The 18,307-nt window shown below is 41.9% G+C and overlaps 1 protein-coding gene across 2 annotated transcripts in view; it reads left to right on the plus strand.

Annotated features, from left to right (window-relative positions):
- The window catches only part of MAMDC2 (MAM domain containing 2), a 172,937-nt gene that overhangs the window by 76,546 nt on the left and 78,084 nt on the right, over positions 1-18,307 (plus strand). For both annotated transcript variants that reach the window (XR_003115923.1, XM_025359396.1), the window contains exons 6-8: positions 4,648-4,904; positions 9,995-10,088; positions 17,793-17,936. Coding sequence is in view for 1 of the 2 variants with exons in the window: in XM_025359396.1 (XP_025215181.1) it covers positions 4,648-4,904; positions 9,995-10,088; positions 17,793-17,936 (495 nt within the window). In the remaining variant the exon portion in view is untranslated. The remainder of the gene's footprint in view (positions 1-4,647; positions 4,905-9,994; positions 10,089-17,792; positions 17,937-18,307) is intronic.

The raw sequence follows: 18,307 nt of genomic DNA on the forward strand, positions 1-18,307 counted from the left end.
ATCTTATGGGGGAACCCATTCCCCCCATATAACCTCTTTCATTTTCAGTTCAAGTTTTAATACTTTAAAAATCTCTGTGGCCTGCAGGGTCTCCAGTGATTTGGCAGATTAAAGGATTCTGTCTACTTAAAGTCCATCTATACCTAGTTTCATCCTACTCGAATCTTAAAGATCTGATGAAAAACAAAAAACAAAAAAGGCCTTTTCCAGAGGTTCTGGAAGCTCTAGAACCCTATGCCAGATAGGAGTGTTGTGCTCATTGAACTAGGCAGGAAAATTCTCCTAATATCAGGCACTGGACAAAATTTCCCAAGAACTCCAGGCTACCTTCATTGTTTTTAGAAAGGAGAATACTATGGCACTTGCAGCCACCTACCCATTGACTCCTCTTCCTCAGAACAGATTGTATCTGATAACACACTCCGCCTGGTTTGGCTGTCATTCCTCCAGCCTCTTCTCCTGGGGCAGACACCTGAATGACAATTTCTGAATCACCCCTACCAGTTCAACTGAGATAATAAACTCATGATGAGTTACCTTTTGTTCCCTAATGAGAAGCTTAACGTTGCTCAAATTGTCAGTAAATAGAACCCATCTTTGGCAAAAAATGAATGATGGAAAGAAAAAGGGGGCAAGGGCATGTGGTCTAGTCTGGTGGTTCCGAATGAGACTTGGAGTCAGCAGTCTTGGTCTTGTTCCCAGCAGCCTCTCTGACTCACTTTGGGCAGATCATGTTGTGTTTGCTGGATGATTTTTGGATCAGAAATGTGACTGTGGTTCACTTGGACTAGCGTCCTGAGCATAAGTTGTTAGTGAGGCACTTTGACTGCAAATGCACAAAATATTGTCCACAGAGCAGGTGAGTTACTATCCTTTAAAGACAACTCTCAGATGTCTGTCATCTGCAAGGAAGGTGAATTTACAACAAGGCTGGCTGTGGAAGCAGACAGTAAGCTGGGACTAGGTGGGAAAGAGATTTCCTGGGAGAGATGGCTGTGAAGGCTCTGAGGAGGAAGGAGCCAGACTAGCTGGGGACAGGCCCAATGTCCTTATTGGGCACAGCAGCCATAGTGCCTAGGAGCCATGGCATTTTTGGGGTCCATGACAATATTTTAATTTTATTTTAAAACTGGAAGGGTAAAATGAATATAATAATGTCTAGCCTACATCATATACCTCTTTATGCCAATGCAGTAGTAAACCAAAATGTTAAGGGTTTTTTTTTTTTTTTTTTTTTTTTAAATGGAGGAATGGGCCCACCACAGCAAAAGGGCCTGGGGCCCACAAAAGTCATAAAGATGCCCTGGGTAGGGAAAACTTTCAACTCAGGATGCAAACCTGACCCCTGAGGAAGAGGAGAACCTGGGCCAACGGGAGCTGCTGAAGGGCCCCATGGCAGACAGAATGGCCTGCCCCTCTGCTGTGCTTGGTCACTCTGGAGCAGGGAGCTGGGAGCAGCCCAGAGTGGTGTGGTCTTCGTACACTCTCCTGCAGGTCCAAAGGTGAGGTGGCTGGAGACCCAGTCAATGATGGTTTCTTCAGCAAGTTCTCTTAAAGAGGATCTCTGTGGCCCCTGCAATTAGGTATCCAGGACACAAAGTATTATAATGTATGTACATTCTAATACAAAGAATTATAGCTCTCCTCCATTCAATTCTCCCTGCTCATATCTCACAAAAAGATTCTGTTTCATTGGTAAGTCATGTTACAAAGGGCAATGAAGATTTCATCTCTGCCTTTGTTACTCATGTGAGTGCTTACAGAACAGAAGCAGATTACAGAGGCTAACTGGTCATAGGCATTCTCCACCACTAGAATGTTCTCGTCAAGGCTGGCTGGCCACCAGGAGTGCTTTAGAGGGTTTTCAAGCTTGGGATATGGAGGAGTGACCTCGCCTCCATATCAGAGGTTCTTTGATTCTATTCAGTCTGACATTCTGATTCTTCCTTTAAAATTCCTCCCCAGAGGTGGCAAAGTGGAGCCTACAGTGGTTTCTAGCCTGTAGATATGTTTATTTGGCAATACGAAGTTTAAAAAAATATGGTAGGGAGTGTTAGGTGTTGAATTGTGCACACTCAAAATTCACATGTTGAAGTCCTAACCCCCAGGACTTAGAATGTGACCTTGCTTGGACACAGATGGGTGCAGATGTCATTAGTTAAGATGAGGTCATGCTGGAGTAGGGTGGGCCTCCAATCCAATATGACCGCTGTCCTTATTAAAAGGGGAACTTTGGGCACAGAGAGAGATGTACACGGGGAGAATGCCATGTAAAGATAAAGGCAGAGACCTTCAAGCCAAGGAATGCCCAAGATTGCCAGCACACCACCAGAAGCTTGGAGAGAGGCCCAGGACCAATCCTTCCCTCACGGCCCTGAGAAGGAACAACCTCTGCTGACACCTTGATCCCTGACTTCTGGACTCCAGAACTGTGAGGCAATACATGTGTGTTGCTGAAGCCTTCCATTCTGCAGTATTTTGTGACAGCTGCCCTAGCAAACCACACAGGAAGCATCCCTTAAAAATGGATAGATTTGCCATGAAAACCTGAATTCCAGACTAGGATGGGGAAAGCCTGCAGCACAGGGCTGGATGCCGGGCATCCACTGGGTAGGCGCTGCTCTCTCAGGGAGGCTGGAGAACACAGGGGTGAGGGCCAGGCTTCTCACCCCAAGCCGGTTATTGACGCATAAGAATATGGGCCCAGCACTATCAGACGTTTTTATTTTTCCAGACAAGCTTGGTTTCTGTTTCTCAATGTGGGGAAAAGTAAGATTTCAAATGCTAGCTACTAATTTACCACTCTCTATTTTCTCCCTGACTCAATCAACTTCATTCATACACTTAATCTGGCTGCCTCCTCTGAAAATTTGAGTTCGTAATCTCTGTTTATTCACTGTTGTGTGGTTTGGCAAGACGATAAGGTAAATTATATTCAAATAAGATTATTCAGGGGATTCAGGGTGTTGAACAACTTGCCATCAGGAGAAAGTCAGCTTTGACCTGTCCATTTTTCCCCTCTGCCATGTTGAGATGAGGACCTTTCTGAGACCATGTCTGTACATTAAATAACCATTTGTTGAGGGCCCACCACATACCGGGCTATGTGCTAGATACAAAGTAAACATCCAGTGTATAAATGCATATGCTCCTTCTAATATTTTTTTCTGCTCTTCATAATGGAGAAAAGGCATTCTTTCCTTATTTTATTTCAATTTTTGGAGACAGGGTCTCACTTATCACCCAGGCTGGAGGACAGTGGTGTGATCACAGCTTACTGCAACCTTAAACTCATGGGCTCAAGTGATTCTCCTGATTCAGCCTCCCTAATAGCTAAGACCAGAGGTGCATGCTACCTTGCCCAGCTAATTTTAAGAAAGTTTTTTTCTGTAGAGACAGGGGTCTCACTATGTTCCCCAGGCTGGTCTCAAGTTCCTGGCCTCAAGCAATGCTCCCGTCTCAGCCTCCCAAAGTGTTGGGATTAAGGTATGAGTCACTGCACCTGGCCAGGAATTCTTATTAACCAGAGATTATGTCATGGAAATGAAGATATTAAGCTGTAATTGTTCTGAGCTTGTAAATAGAAAGGGCATTCTGTTGAAGCTGCATTGCATAGCACTTCTCTGTCACCACTCAAATAAATTCATACAAAATTGCTAACAATGATAGCTTACCCTTTATACAAAACAGGCTATAGGGCAAGCATGGTTCTAGAATTGTGAATGGCATTGTAATTGTTAGGCAGCTACAATGTACCAGGCACACGCTAAGCACTTTACATACATGACTCCATGTAATATTCATTGCCTCTATGAGGAAAGTATTTGATTGTCATTCTAGAGATCCGGAAATTGAGACCCAGACATACTCAGAAACTTGTTCAAGGTCACAGGGCTAGTAAGAAGTGGAGCAGGATTCAACCTCAGTTCTCTTCAATGCTAAGTCAAGGCTGTCTCCATTCTGTCATATGGCTTCTGTGTTTCACCAAGATGCCCCTAACGGAGGCCAGCCCCTGGGTCCAGAGCCCACAAAGACCTGCCAAGAGTGATACCACATATTCACTCCTCCAAATTTCAGTGTCGATTGACTTGCATGCTATTAACAATACACACATTGCCATATAGTTGGAATTCAAAATCTTAGTTTCACTCAAAACACACATGGTGACATCTTGCATTAATTGTAAACATGTGCAGGAGGGTCTCTCCATGCCCTTTTAAGAGTAGATGGTAAGCTTTATGTCCTCTTCAGAGTCTTATAACTCAATCAGGATTGTGAGGGAGTGGCTTCTAGGGTAATGTTCTATTTCTTTCCATGGGTGTGTTCAGCTTGTGAAAATTTAAGCACTCGACAGATGACACATCTACTTTTCTCTATGTATATTTTACTTGAATCAAAAGTAAGGAAAGTAAAAGGAATGGTCTCATCCTGTATTTAGCAGAGTGCAATGAACCCCATGGACCCATCTCTCAGCTGCAACATTTCTCCATCCACTCATGGCCAAACCTCTGTCAGCTGTAACTCATCCACTTCCTCCTCACCATTCCTGCTGGATTATTTTGAATGCAGAATCACACCATTTCACCTGAACCTCTTCCCTTCCCCACCCCCAACTCTTACGCTGTGCTCTGTCTCTCTGATTTTCAGGCCACTACATGTACGTGGACTCGGTTTATGTGAAGCACTTCCAGGAGGTGGCACAGCTCATCTCCCCGTTGACCACGGCCCCCATGGCTGGCTGCCTGTCATTTTATTACCAGATCCAGCAGGGAAATGACAATGTCTTTTCCCTTTACACTCGGGATGTGGCTGGCCTTTACGAGGAAATCTGGAAAGCAGATAGGCCAGGGAATGCTGCCTGGAATCTTGCAGAGGTCGAGTTCAATGCTCCTTACCCCATGGAGGTAGGTGTACTGGTATGCACCAGCTGTGCCAGGGTGGGCGCTCTGCAGATGTGCCACCCACACACAGAGCTGGAGATGGAGAGGCTGTGCAGTCTCACACTCAGTCTGTCTTTTCTGCTGTGCCTGAACCATGCTCTTTCTCATCCTCAGCCCCTCTCCTGCTCTCCCTTCCTCTGTGTCCCCTTTGCCTGCCTCCTTTATTACCTTCATTTCCTAGCAAGAGTCATTTTTATGAGAACAAATATGGCAAAAGCCAGTCAACCAACTGGACTTCTTGGCGACCCTCTCCTTCTGAAGCTTGCACTGTGGTCACAGAGGGTTCAAACGAGGAGATCAGAACCCTCCAAGTAGATCAGAAACTCCAAACTCAGTCTGGAGTTACCTTTCCTGAGAGCAGTTTTGAAGGTTTTCCTTACTTGAGTGAACTGTTTTTCTAAAAAAAAAAAAAAAAGGTGACTCATTTCTTTTTTTGCAACATAAATAATGTTGTAAAATCAGAAATAAACTTGCTATTATGGCCCTAGTTTGAAATAAGTCTTGATGCCTTCATTTTAAAACTTTTTCCGGTTATATAAGTGATACGTTCAATGCAGAAGAATTAGAAAATTCAGAGACATGAAATGAATTAAAATGCCCTCAGCCAACTTCACAAAGGGGAGGACTACTAACATTAAAGGTTTACTATCTTTTCGACCTTTTTCTAAGCACATACATTGATACATGTCTGTATCTATGTATGTATTTCAGAAGCTACGAGCACTTTCAGTACTGACTATCCAGCCAAGTAGATAAAATTATCTCCGTATTTACAGACAAGAAGAGAGAAAACAGAGTGTCCAAGAAATTGGACATTTTTTTCTAGGTCACACAGCTGGTGAATGCCAGAGAACTTAGTAACTAAGTTCGTGGACTAAAATCTGACCCAAAGCTGAGGAAGGAGGCCCAGCTCTGTCTGAGGACCCCATAGCACCACCAGAATCAGTGGGTGCAGCAATATGGTTGCTATAATATTGCCATAAAGATTTGGAGCTATAAGTAGAGTCTCGGTTACCCCAAGTTATTAATGTCCCTCACTTTTCACTTTGTGCGTCTTGCAATATCTTCTCCAGTTCCCTTTAAAGTGCCAGAGAAGCAGATTATTCCTCTGGATGGGTTTCGGTGGTGCCATCTGCTAGCCTGATGTAGAGCTGCAGAGAACAGGGTTGGGTCTTAGTTTCTGATGTGTTTCATCTACTGATGGCGTGCCTGCCTCTCCCCACATCCCCTTCCTATTTACCTCCCCTACCTCCCCCCGCAAAAAAACACTCTAGAGAGAGCACAGTGTCTTTTGCAGAATGTGTGCTATTTCCTATCCCAAAGTCCAACCAGGTCTTGATTTGTTCTTGCAGCTCAGTGGAAAATTTTCTGTGAGTTTGGGTTATGAGGAGGAAAAGAAATGCATGTACTGCTTCAAAAGTTTCCTATCAAAGTCAGATGAGTCCCCCACACACACTGATAGTGTTCTCTTTACCAACTCCTTTCATCCAACAATAAGCTCCTCGGGCAACGTTTGTCTAAATCAAACTTTGCTGAATTTTTAAAAATCAATACTTGAAAGGTTACAACTCTGGACACGACTAAACCTCAATACACATCCTTTGGGTCAACACATGTGATTTTGCTCTACCAATCTGAACTATTCACTGGTGTTATTTGCTCTCACTCATCAGGAAAAGAAAGTTGTCCTGAAGAAATCAGTGAGTTTAATGTCATCACATTCTCAAGTGAATTTTGAGAAGGAAAACAAACATTGGAGACTGTCTGAACAAGAGAACACATTGGCACAGAGGCTGTGATTAGCAAACGCTGATCGGGAATAGCATTCTTACCCCACCGGCTCTGCGTAAATTTTGCCATTCACTTTACCAGCTAGTGCCTTGAGAGCTAAATGTCATGGACCTGTGTTAAGTTTGTAATCTTAATTTGCTCCTTCTCCTAAGTCCACATCTTTTCCTTCATTCACAGCCCTTCCCCCTTGGCAAAGACAAATTTCTAGGGTTCCCCTTGGATTTTGGAGAGTTTAGGCACCCGGTCCCTGTGGGACCATTACTGTTAAGGTGAAAGGTACTTTAAGAACTATTTTGTCCAAACTCTTTTTCTTTTCAAAAAATGAAGAAACTGAGGGCTGGAGAAGAATGGGCCTGCTCAAGCTAATTAGTGGCTAACTAGGCTGGAACCTGAATAGAAGTTCAAGAGGGAGTCAACCTGCAGAAAAAAAAAAAAAATTATTATTTTTGAAACAGGGTCTCACTCTGTCACCCAGGCAGGAGTGCAGTGGAGTGATCTTGGCTCACTGCAACCTCTGCCTCCCAGTTCAAGCAATCCTCTCACCTCAGCCTCCCAAGTAGTTGGAACTACAGGCATGTGTCACCACACCCAGCTAATTTTTGTATTTTTTGTAAAGATGAGGTTTCACCATGTTGCCCAGGCTGGTCTCAAACTCCTGAGCTTAAGTGATCCGCCTACCTCAGCCTCCCAAAGTGCTGGGATTACAGGCGTGAGCCACTGAGGCCAACCAACCTTCGGAAAAAGATAGAAAATTAGTTCAGAGCTTGTTATGTGCCTGACTCTGTGGTTGGATATTTGTAGACATTATCTCATTTAATCTCCTCAACAGTCTTACAAGACAGGTGTTTTATAGATAAGAAAACTGACACCCTGGGAGGTTAAGTGATTGATATGGTTTGGCTGTGTCCCCACCCAAATCTCATCTTGAATTCCCACGTGTTGTGGGAGGGACCCAGTGGGAGGTAATTGAATCATGGAGGCAGTTCTTTCCCATGCCTTTCTAGTGATAGTGAATAAGTCTCGCAAGATCTGTTAGTTTTATAAGGATGAGTTTCCCTGCACAAGCTCTCTTCTCTTCTCTGTGCCTGCTTCCATCCCCATAAGATGTGACTTGCTCCTCTTTGCCTTCTGCCATGATTGTGAGGCCTCCCCAGCCACGTGGAACTGTAAGTCCATTAAACCCTTTTCCCTGTGTAAATTAACCAGTCTTGGTATGTCTTTATCAGCCGCGTGAAAACAGACTAATACAGTGATATATCCAGGCCTACCTAGCTAATAAGTGATGAAAATGGGTTCTGAACTCTGGTCTGTCTGCCTCCAGGAAACCATTCTATTCAGAAGAAGCTGCAAACTAGAAGCCTAGAGGTCAAATCTAGTCCACAGTGGTGATCTGTCTGGCTGTGGAGTGGGATTTTTCATTTTATTTTTAATTTTTGAATTAATTGTCAGCATTGACAAACTCAAAGATTTCAAATAAAATCTAGAGTCAGATCCTCTTGATAATTTGCTAGATACAGAGACGTTAGGCCTCGTATTTGTTTGCTAGGGCTGCCCATAACAAAGTAGCACAAAAGAGGTGGCTTAAAAAAACAGAAATTTTGTATGTCATCATTCTGGAGGCCAGAAGTTCATGATCAAGGTGTTGGCAGGGCTTGTTCCTCCTGAGGGCCGTGAGAGAGAATCTGTCCTATGCTTCTCTCCCATTTCTGGTGGTGTGCTGGCAATCTTTGGCATTCCTTGGCTTGTAGCTCTCTGCCTTCATTTTCACATGGCATTCCGTGTGTGTGTGTGTGTGTGTGTGTGTGTGTGTGTGTGTGTGTGCGCGCGCGCATCCAAATTTCTCCTTTTTATAAGGACACCAGTCGTTTAAATTAGAGGCTCACTCTACTTCAACATGACCTCATCTTAACTAATTACATTTGCAGTGACCCTATTCCCAAATAAGGTCACATACTGAGATACTAGAGGTTGGCACTTCAACACAGGAATTGCGTGTGAGGGATGCAGGGGGACACAGTTCAACCCATAACAGGTCTGGCTTCCCACATAACAGCAATTGATGCACCTGAGTGACAGCTGCCCTTTTAGACAGGGGTTTCTGTCTCTATTTCACAAGAGGCTGCACCATACCCAACCCACTTCTGCATTTCCACTACCTGCCTGGCTTTTGTAGGCACTGAAGTTTCAAGCCCTGTTCTGTGCTGCGTCTTCTCAGGTTATTAACTCACACAAGAGGACTGCACACCTGGGTGGTTTTTCCAGCACAGGTGAAGGCTGTGCTGACGTCTGATCCCCCATGGTTACAGGCAGAAGGTGGTCGACTAAGCTCACAGTTAAAGTTGGTGGTAGAGAAGAAAGCAAAGCTAAAGGGGTTGAAGTCATTGGTCCATGTTCTTTCTAACCATTGGAACATACCTGGACATGCTGAGATCAGGGTTCTCACCTCTGACTGTTGCATCTTTGTCCAGCCCTTGATGTAGAGTTCATATAGGAAGAAGGAAAGGAACTCAGAGGGTGTTTGCCCCTGAGTGATGGCAGGGAGGTAAAAAAATAAAAAACAAAAACAAACAAACAAAAACTGGCCTGCTTTCTTAGATGATTTTTCCTTTAATTGAAGTTCATAATGCTAATTAGTTCTGTAGTTCTAAGAGAAATAACATAGGCACTTCAGCTGACACTGAAGGAAGAGAGGCATATCCACCAATAAAAGGCAACTTTAAAGACTCTGTCTTGGTCCATTCAGGCTGCTATAACATAATACCATAACCTAGGTAATTTATAAACAACAGAAATGTATTTCTTACAGTTCTGAAGTCTGAGAAGTTCCAGATCAAAGTGTTGGCAGATCTGGCATCTGGTGAGGGCCTGTTTCCTGGTCCATATGGCACCAACTCCTTGTGCCCTCAAATTCCAGAAGGGGCACACTAATAAGGGCACCAATCCCATTCCAAAACCTAATCACCTCCCAAAAAGCCACATCTTCTATTACCATTCCCTTGGGGGGGGTTCATATTTCAATGTATGACTTTTGAGAATTCGTGAGTGTCCCACAGACACTCAGATCATAGCAGTTTCATTCTCCCAAAAAGAGACTGTAGGTTGAGGAGGGTGCTGCCCAAACTCATATTTGGAAATCTGATTCCATCAGTCCTTGTCACTTGGCTTCATCTGGTTTGATTGACATGTCATTTGAAATCATTAAGAGCACTTAAGCCAAACTGAAAATATGTGAACATGTGACAGCATGCCATTTTCCTCTGCAGGTTATTTTTGAAGTTGCTTTCAATGGTCCCAAAGGAGGCTATGTTGCCCTGGATGATATTTCGTTCTCTCCTGTTCACTGCCAGAATCAGACAGGTGAGCATTCTCTATCTGTCATTGCATTTTGGGATGTTCCTGTTTCAATAGATGTTTGTGGTTAGAACTTGTTTTAATTGCTTTTAATTTTCATATCTTTCCCCTTCTCTCATCCTTAAAAAATGATTTAAAGGTCATTTTTTTCTGGAATATTACTCTTTTTTCCCCCCTCACAGAGGGAATCTAATGTTTCTGACACCATCAGCCAGTTGTCCTATCTTAGGAAGCTTTTATCTTTCCTTCCCAGGAAAAGAAAATTAAATAATACTAACTTATTCTCACTCCATCTTTCTCTTTAGAGGATATCTTGGGACCATAAATGGGTGGCTGGGTAGATGGACAAAGCTCTCACAATCTACTGAATAGAATAATATATTTTAAAAATGCTTTCCAACAGTATGTATCCAAAATTTATAAATGTCCTTATGTTTAAAGATGTTAGTATTTGGTAGACATCTCTGGAAAGTTTTAGCTAAATAGCATGTGCTCTTAATTAAACTACTTTCCACTTCCAAGATGAACCCTCAAATTATTTTATCATGATCAGTTTTGCAATTTCATAAATTTGATGTTTAAAATGAGAGAATTATTTTTACTTTCTAGAAAAATAGGTAAGCAAATTGATTCAAAGTGAATTAGAAAGCAAATGTTTTATAATAAGAAGGATAATAATAATGATAACCCAGATATATAAAATTGACCTTACTGTTTAGTGAATTTGTTTCCTTGAGAGACCAAGGGAGACATTATGGTTACCCCGCCTTATTAATGAGCCCTTATTCTTGGCTATGTAGCACGGAAAGTAATTTATGAACTTGGCGTTTGGGGTCTTTCACTTAAGATAGAGTTGGTTCATAATTTAATATGATTTCAGATACATTCTACAAGTCAGGGGACTAAGAAATTTTTTGGGGGGGAGGGGAAGGGGAACTGGGGGTCTCGCTCTGTCACTCAGGCTAGAGTGCAGTGGTGCAGTCACAACTCACTACAGCCTCAAACTCCTGGGCTCAAGTGATCTTCCTGTCTCAGCCTTATGAGCAGCTGGGACTGGCTAGTTTTTTGCTTCTTTATTTTAGTGGAGATGAGCTCTCACTATGTTGTCCAGGCTGGTCTTGAACTCCTGAGCTCAAGGGATTCTCCCACCTTGGCCTCCCAAAGTGCTGGCATTACAGGTGTGAGCCACAGTTTACATGGAAAAATATTTTCGACTTGAGCTAAACTGTTACCCCAAAACTAAACAGAAATCTAATCTGCTGAAATTGACTACTGGTTTTCCTAATTCTAATTTTTAAAAGGTTATAAAACAGATAGAACCAGACTAGATTTACGTACTTTTTAATGATTTAATCCAAACAATAATCAAAGATTAAAATAGTCTCTAAATTTGATATAACACAGAAACCAACATTGTTTTACTTCTCTACATTTGATTCCTCTCTAATCCTATCAGTTAATATTTCAATTACATTCATAGTAATTTCACAACCTCTTTATCATTATTTTTAGACAAGGTCTTTTTTCTATCACTAGGCAGTGACACTGAAGTTTATATTGCCTTGTTTTGTCTATGGGAGAAGAGGTGTTTATCTAATATCTGCACTGGGCAGAGAGTGGGTGAAGAGGCAGCTGGAGGTAACAGAACCAACTGAATCACCCAGAAGTAATGTTCAGAAATGCTCCTCCTTTTGAAAAAAAAGAGAATTTGTGTGAGCTCTTTCCTACTACACAGGTGGTCTGTCTGGTGAAAGGAAAAGAAAGCATCCAGCAAAACAAGGACCATGTGTTAAGAGGGCTGTTGACCCCTCAGTCTGCAAAGCACAGACTCCTTCTGTGCAGGAACTTCCACATATATGAGTTCTTATACAGTTAGGTTAACCAAGGCTCCATACTCATCTTCAGAACTTCCCACTAAGCCAGTTTGGCTTTAAATGGTTTAATTGCATCATCGTAGTGTTATGCTTAATCCACCAGGAATGTGGATTCACATCCCTATTCTGCTACTTCCAAGCTATGTGGCATGGGTCACGTTATTTAACTTGAGACTCTATTTCCACATCTATAGTAAAGATGGAAGAATCTGTTTCACAGAGTTGTTGGGAAGGTTAATGAGTTAATGTCTGTGAAGGCCTTAGCACAGAGTATGATACACAGCAAATGCTTCATCATGAGACAATACTATTTACTTTATTTTCAAAATATGCCCACCCATCCCTGGAGAACAGTGGGTCAGATTGCAACTAAAGAGAACCAGCAAAGGGTACTTGCTTGATGATTGTGTCAGCTGGAGCCTGCTTTATGTCTTTCATTGAGCAGCTGTGGGCCAGATTGAGTCTTTAGAAGCTAAGCCTTTTAGTTTTCATACTTCATCTTACATTTCACAAATAGTTTATGCCCTTCTGTTTCATAACAGGTGCCAACATTTTTTCCTTATCTTGGTTAACTCCAGACTTCTTGTCTCTGCTTTTCCCAGCTGGATCTAGCATTTTCTTCCCTCATCTCCCTAATAGGCTGAGACAGGAATCATTTCAACATACGAATCATCTTGTTCCCACCATCTGGTTGGGTTTAGAGTTAATCCAATCTCCTGGACCTGAGACCCATCTCATAGTCACAGGTGCTCAACAGCAATGTCATGTGGCCCTCCAATGAACTGCCCCCCTCCCCAGTGCTTCCAGAGAACAGTGAGACCACCCCCCACTTCCTCTCCATCCCTTTGCCCCCTCACTCTCCCCCTCCACAACCACATTTGTCCCAAATTTTAGAAGATGGGAGCAAGCCTTCCTTTTGGTCTGTAAATCTTTGAATGCCTAAGAGGTGATCCCATTCACTTCTAGGAATCCTGCCGTAAGGCCCAGCCTCAAACTGAGAGCTCTACTGCTCTGCCATATGCCAGGGACTGGGTAGATCCTAACACTCATGGGTACGCCTCTCAGAGAATCAATACCTAAACCCCAATATCAGCCATTCACTGACAACACACTGCCCCGACCTCTTGTCTATTTGGAAACCCAGGCCCAACTGCTGCCTAGGCTACAGCTAAGGCTGCCCCAGCCTTTCTTATCTTAAATGCCCCCAAGGGTCTCCACAGCCTAGTCAGTGAGCCTGGCCCTTGTTTCCCCATAGGTCTTCAGTGTGGTGCCAGGTCCCACTGCCTCTCCTACCCAAGCCAGCTTTGAGCTGTCTCAGCCTGCTCTTGGGCGGGCACATGCTGAAGTAAAACTACCCTGCAAGGTTGGCAGTGTAGAAAACACAATGCCCCCAGTATCTATCTTTTAGCACTCTAGGGGCTGACAAGCCTTTTAGATCTGTGGGGTTGATGCTGAGTTTCTTTCCATGAACTCCATGGAGCAGAGGAAAGGATGAGAAATGTTCCCAACTACTCTCAAACTGCAACACATTCCTGCTAATTAGATTATCTTCAAAGCTTCTCATTTCTAAAAAGTTCAAATGTCAGAAAGCAAGTAATTAAAGCTTACACTATGATGCTTTTTGGTAAGTTGCTTAAAGGGGCTTTAGTTCTTTTTTTCTTGATCACCAACAGATGCTCAGAGGCTTCCAACTGCCTCTGATTCCTCCCTATGCTTCAAATACATCGTTATACTTCCCAGCAGCTCAATTTGTGATCCGCCCTTTACTAACACCTCTGAAACAAGCTTGAAGCAAAGGCTCTGCACCCATTCAGGTCACAAACAGGCCTCTGGCCCCATCCTCAGGAACCAGACACTGTCTCATGGCAGAAGCAGCACTCTAGGTGAAAAAGATTTAGCCCTTGAGTTAGGCTTTTGAGATTTTCTTTTTTTTTTTTTTTTAAATCAGACCTCCTCAAGACCCCAGGAAAATCCATTTCAAATCTATTCATTAGCAAAATATTATAATCATATCATCAGAAAAATATTTTCTATATGACTCAGTCTATCACCATGGAGAGAAGTGATCCTTGCTTACTTTTAAGTTTTTTTGATAGGCATTTTTTTTTAGTGTCATTTTAGGTTCACAGCAAAATTGAGAGGAAGGTACAGAGGTCTCTCATAGTCCCCTTGTCTTCATATACATTACTGTCCCCCAGAGTCCACAGTTTACATTAAGGTTCACTCGTGGTATTGTATACTCTATGGATTTAGACAAATGTATAATGATATGTATCCACCATTGTAGTATCATACAGAATATTTTCATTGCCTTAAAAAACCCCTCTATATTCAGGCCAGGCATGCTGGTGCACACCTGTAATCCCAGCACTTTGGGAGGCAAAGGAGGGTGGATTGCTTGAGCCCAGGAGTTGGAAACCAGCCTGGGCAACATGGTGAAACCCTGTCTCTACAAAAAAATACAAAAATTAGCCAGGCATGGTGGTGCATGCCTATGGTCTCAACTTCTTAGGAGGCTAAAGAAGGAGGATAGGTTGAACTCAGGAGGTAGAGGCTACAGTGAGCCAAGATTGCACCACTGCACTCCAGCCTGGGCCGCAAAGTGGGACCCTGTCTCAAAAACAAAAAACAAACAAAACTCTGTTTTGCCTATTCACCTCTCCTTCCCCCCAACCTGTGGCAGTTACTGTTCTTTTTACTGTCCCCATAGTTTTGCCTGTTCAAGAATGTCATATAGTTGGAATCATAGAGTATGTAGCCTTTTCAGATTGGCTTCCTTCACTTTGTAATATGTATTTAAGTTTACTCTGTATCATTTCATGGCTTGATAGCTCATTTCTTCTACGCGCTGAGTGATATTTAGTTGTCTGGATGTACCACAGTTTATATATCCACTCACCTACTGAAGGACATAACTTGGTTGCTTTCAAGTTTTGGTGCTTATGAATAAAACTTCTGTAAACTTTCACGTTTTTATGCCACCTTCCACACCCTCCCACACATCTAATAACTGAGTTAAGATTCTCTTGCAGCTGCCCAAGAGCACTGCTTTAAGATTCATTCCTTCTTCTACCCTCTCTAGCTGGGAGAAAGAATGAAGAAAAAAAGGAGACTGTGACGGGGAAGATTCATTCCTGATGAGGAACTGACCTACTCCTCTCTTCGTGCATGGCACTTGGCAGTGCCACCCCATTTCCTGAGTTAGATGGCCATCTGTAGATTTGGGACTTTTATTTGTTTCTTTATTACCCAGTAGCAGAGGGGTGACTAATACTGAATACTTTAATGGGGTTTCCTGTGGTCTCAAATATCCATGGGAGAATGTCAAAGGATCCTTGTTTGTGTAACATCTTGTTCATTTTTCACAGACTTTATCTTCAGGGCTTAAAGATATACCCTGGTGCTGACAGAATTAGGCAGACCAGGGTGTGGGCTAATCTACCCATCTTAGAGCATTGAGAATTCTCTTCATTTCCTCTTCTCCAGTCTGGCTCATCTGGATTTGCTCCTGGTGCACTTCCTAGGGCATATCCCCTGAGATACAATCAGGTTCTAGTTATATAGGAACACTTTTTACCTAATTTTTTTTTTTGTAATGTGTTGTTAATCAGTTACTTTTTAAAATTTAATTTTCTTGGAGCTCTTTAATCTTCTATCATTTCAAACTTGGACATAATTTGCAGGAAAACTACAAAGAACTCCTATATACTCTTCACCCAGCTCTACAAATTAACATTTTGCCATGTTTGCTTTATCTACCATTTAAGAATAGGTTGCAAACATCATGCCCCTTTACCATTAAATATTTTAGTGTGTATTTTATAATCAAACACGTTCTTCAGCATAACTATGGGATAATTATGGAGTTCAGGAAATTTAATACTGATACAACATTATCAACTTACTTTCAGTCCATACACCAATGTTTCCAATTGCCCCAATAACAACCTTTACAGCTATTTGTTCTTCTGGACCAAGATTGAATCTTGCATCCCTGGTAGCATTTGGTTGTCATGTGTCTTTCATCCACTTTAATCTGGGTCAGTTCTTCAGCCCACCTGAATGCTTTCTTGCTTTAGAAATTGACAAATTGAGAATACAGTAAGTTTTTATAGTGAGCTGTTTCATCGGCTCACTGCTCCTAGAGCTCAAATGTTTACTAGAGATAATTTTCCAGTTATTCAACACATGTCATCTCTCCATAATTCTGGATTGTTAGACATGTGTGTCAGCATGCAGAGAAGAATCACACTTGGCTGCACCCAATGTATCCCAACTGCTACAGTCACATCCCCTCTGTTCTAAGAGGGCAATCTGAACAGCGTGATTTACAAGCCACTTGTTGATAGGATTAAAAGTTATTCTCAAAAAAGCAGAAGTATTTTATTTGTATAAATGTATGTGGTGCAAGTACAGTTTTGTTACAGGCATAGATTGCATAGTGTTAAGTGAGGATTTTAAGGTATCCATCCTGGAGTAACATACATTGTACCCATTAAGTAATTTCTTATCTTCCATACCCCCTCCTACTGCCTCACCCTTCTAAGTCTCCACTGTCTATCATTCCACTCTGTATCAGTGTGTACATATTACTTAGCTCCCACTTATGAGTGAGAGCATGCAGTATTTGTGTTTCTGTGTCTGACTTGTTTTGCTTAAGATAATGACCTCCAATACAACCATGTTGCTGCAAAAGACATAATTTCATTGTTTTTATGGATGAATAGTATTCCAGTTTGTATGTACATATGATTCTTTATTCAGTCATCCGTTGATGGGCACTTAGGTTGATTCCTTATCTTTGGTACTGTTAATAGTGCTGAGATAAACATACAAGTGCAATATCTTTTTGGTATATTGATTTCTTTTACTTTGAGTAGATACCCAGTAATGGGATTGCTGGATCGAATGGTAGTTCTATTTTCATTTTTTTGAGAAACCTCCACACTGTTTTCCGTAGTGGCTGTACTAGTTTACATTCTCACTAACACTGTGTAAGAGTTCCCTTTTCTCCACCTCCTCACCAACATCTGTTAATTTTTGTCTTTTTATTAATAGCCATTCTAAGATATCTTGTTGTAGTTTTAATTTGCATTTCTCTGCTGATTAGTGATGTTGAACACTTTTTTATATACCTGTTGGCCATTTGTATGTCTTCTTAAAGAGCAGAAATCTTTTATGTTCCCTCCAGGCTATCTGGGGTGAGGTATTTATAGAACAGGGTAAATAATACCAGAACTCGGTGAAGTCAAAGCAATAGCAGTACCCATGACAGATCTGTGACTCTTTGACCTGCACGATTTAAACTGAGTGATGACTTTCTTCAAGCAGATCAGCTCCTACTACTGATGGCAATGTAGACAGCAGCTGTGCTTCTGACACAGAGATTGAACAACAAAGGAAAATTATTTCTGTAAAATATCTAAAATCTTCATCTTAGAAACAAATTGAGTCCCATAAAATATCTTCCTTTTCCCGTTTTTTATTTTAAAACTTTTATGAATGAATTGTGAATTGTGAAGAAGTATATGAATAAATGTTCACAGTCATGAAAGGAAATTTCTTTTGAAATCGGGTACTTCATTTTTATAATGTGAACAGTGCTCCTTTCTCCCCTCCCTTTAGAAAGGAAAAGAACAATTTTCCTGTCATGTTGAAACGCTGGTTTGATGCTAACCTGTCAGCAAGCCCTTTGGGTAAAGATATTTAGTTGTGTTTTACTTCTTCGGTCTCCCCTGGTACAAATGTGTATATATAAATATCTGTCAACCAGTTGATGTAGTCCTTTGAGATCTTTGGGACTGATTGTCATTAACTTTGTTTGTCCTTTGCTCAGAACTTCTGTTCAGTGCCGTGGAAGCCAGCTGCAATTTTGAGCAAGATCTCTGCAACTTTTATCAAGACAAAGAAGGTCCAGGCTGGACCCGAGTGAAAGTAAAACCAAACATGTATCGGGCTGGAGACCACACTACAGGCTTAGGTAAATCAGGCATCTGTCTATGTGGGTACATCTTGGGTAGTCGTAAGCTTTATTGGCCATTCCTACGTCATACCTGCAAAGACATTGACTGAAAGAAAAAAGGCAACTGTGAAGAAGCAAAGACAATCAGTAATCTTGTGTTTGACAATTTTTTAAAATTGAAATTCAAGTTGCTGTGTCAGCAGACCTATTTGCTAGTTAATTAAACAGGCAAATCCTTGTAAAATATTTAGGAACTCACTTTAGATGCAATACCTTTAAGGAAAAAAATCTGTTGAATTGTATTTATATGAAATCTCCAGAAGAGACATATTCTCACAGATAAAAAGAAGATTTCAGTGGTTGCCAGGGGCCGTGGCAGAGGGAATAAG

Source organism: Theropithecus gelada, chromosome 15 (assembly GCF_003255815.1).
Source record: "Theropithecus gelada isolate Dixy chromosome 15, Tgel_1.0, whole genome shotgun sequence".
In the NCBI taxonomy this organism is placed as follows: domain Eukaryota; kingdom Metazoa; phylum Chordata; class Mammalia; order Primates; family Cercopithecidae; genus Theropithecus; species Theropithecus gelada.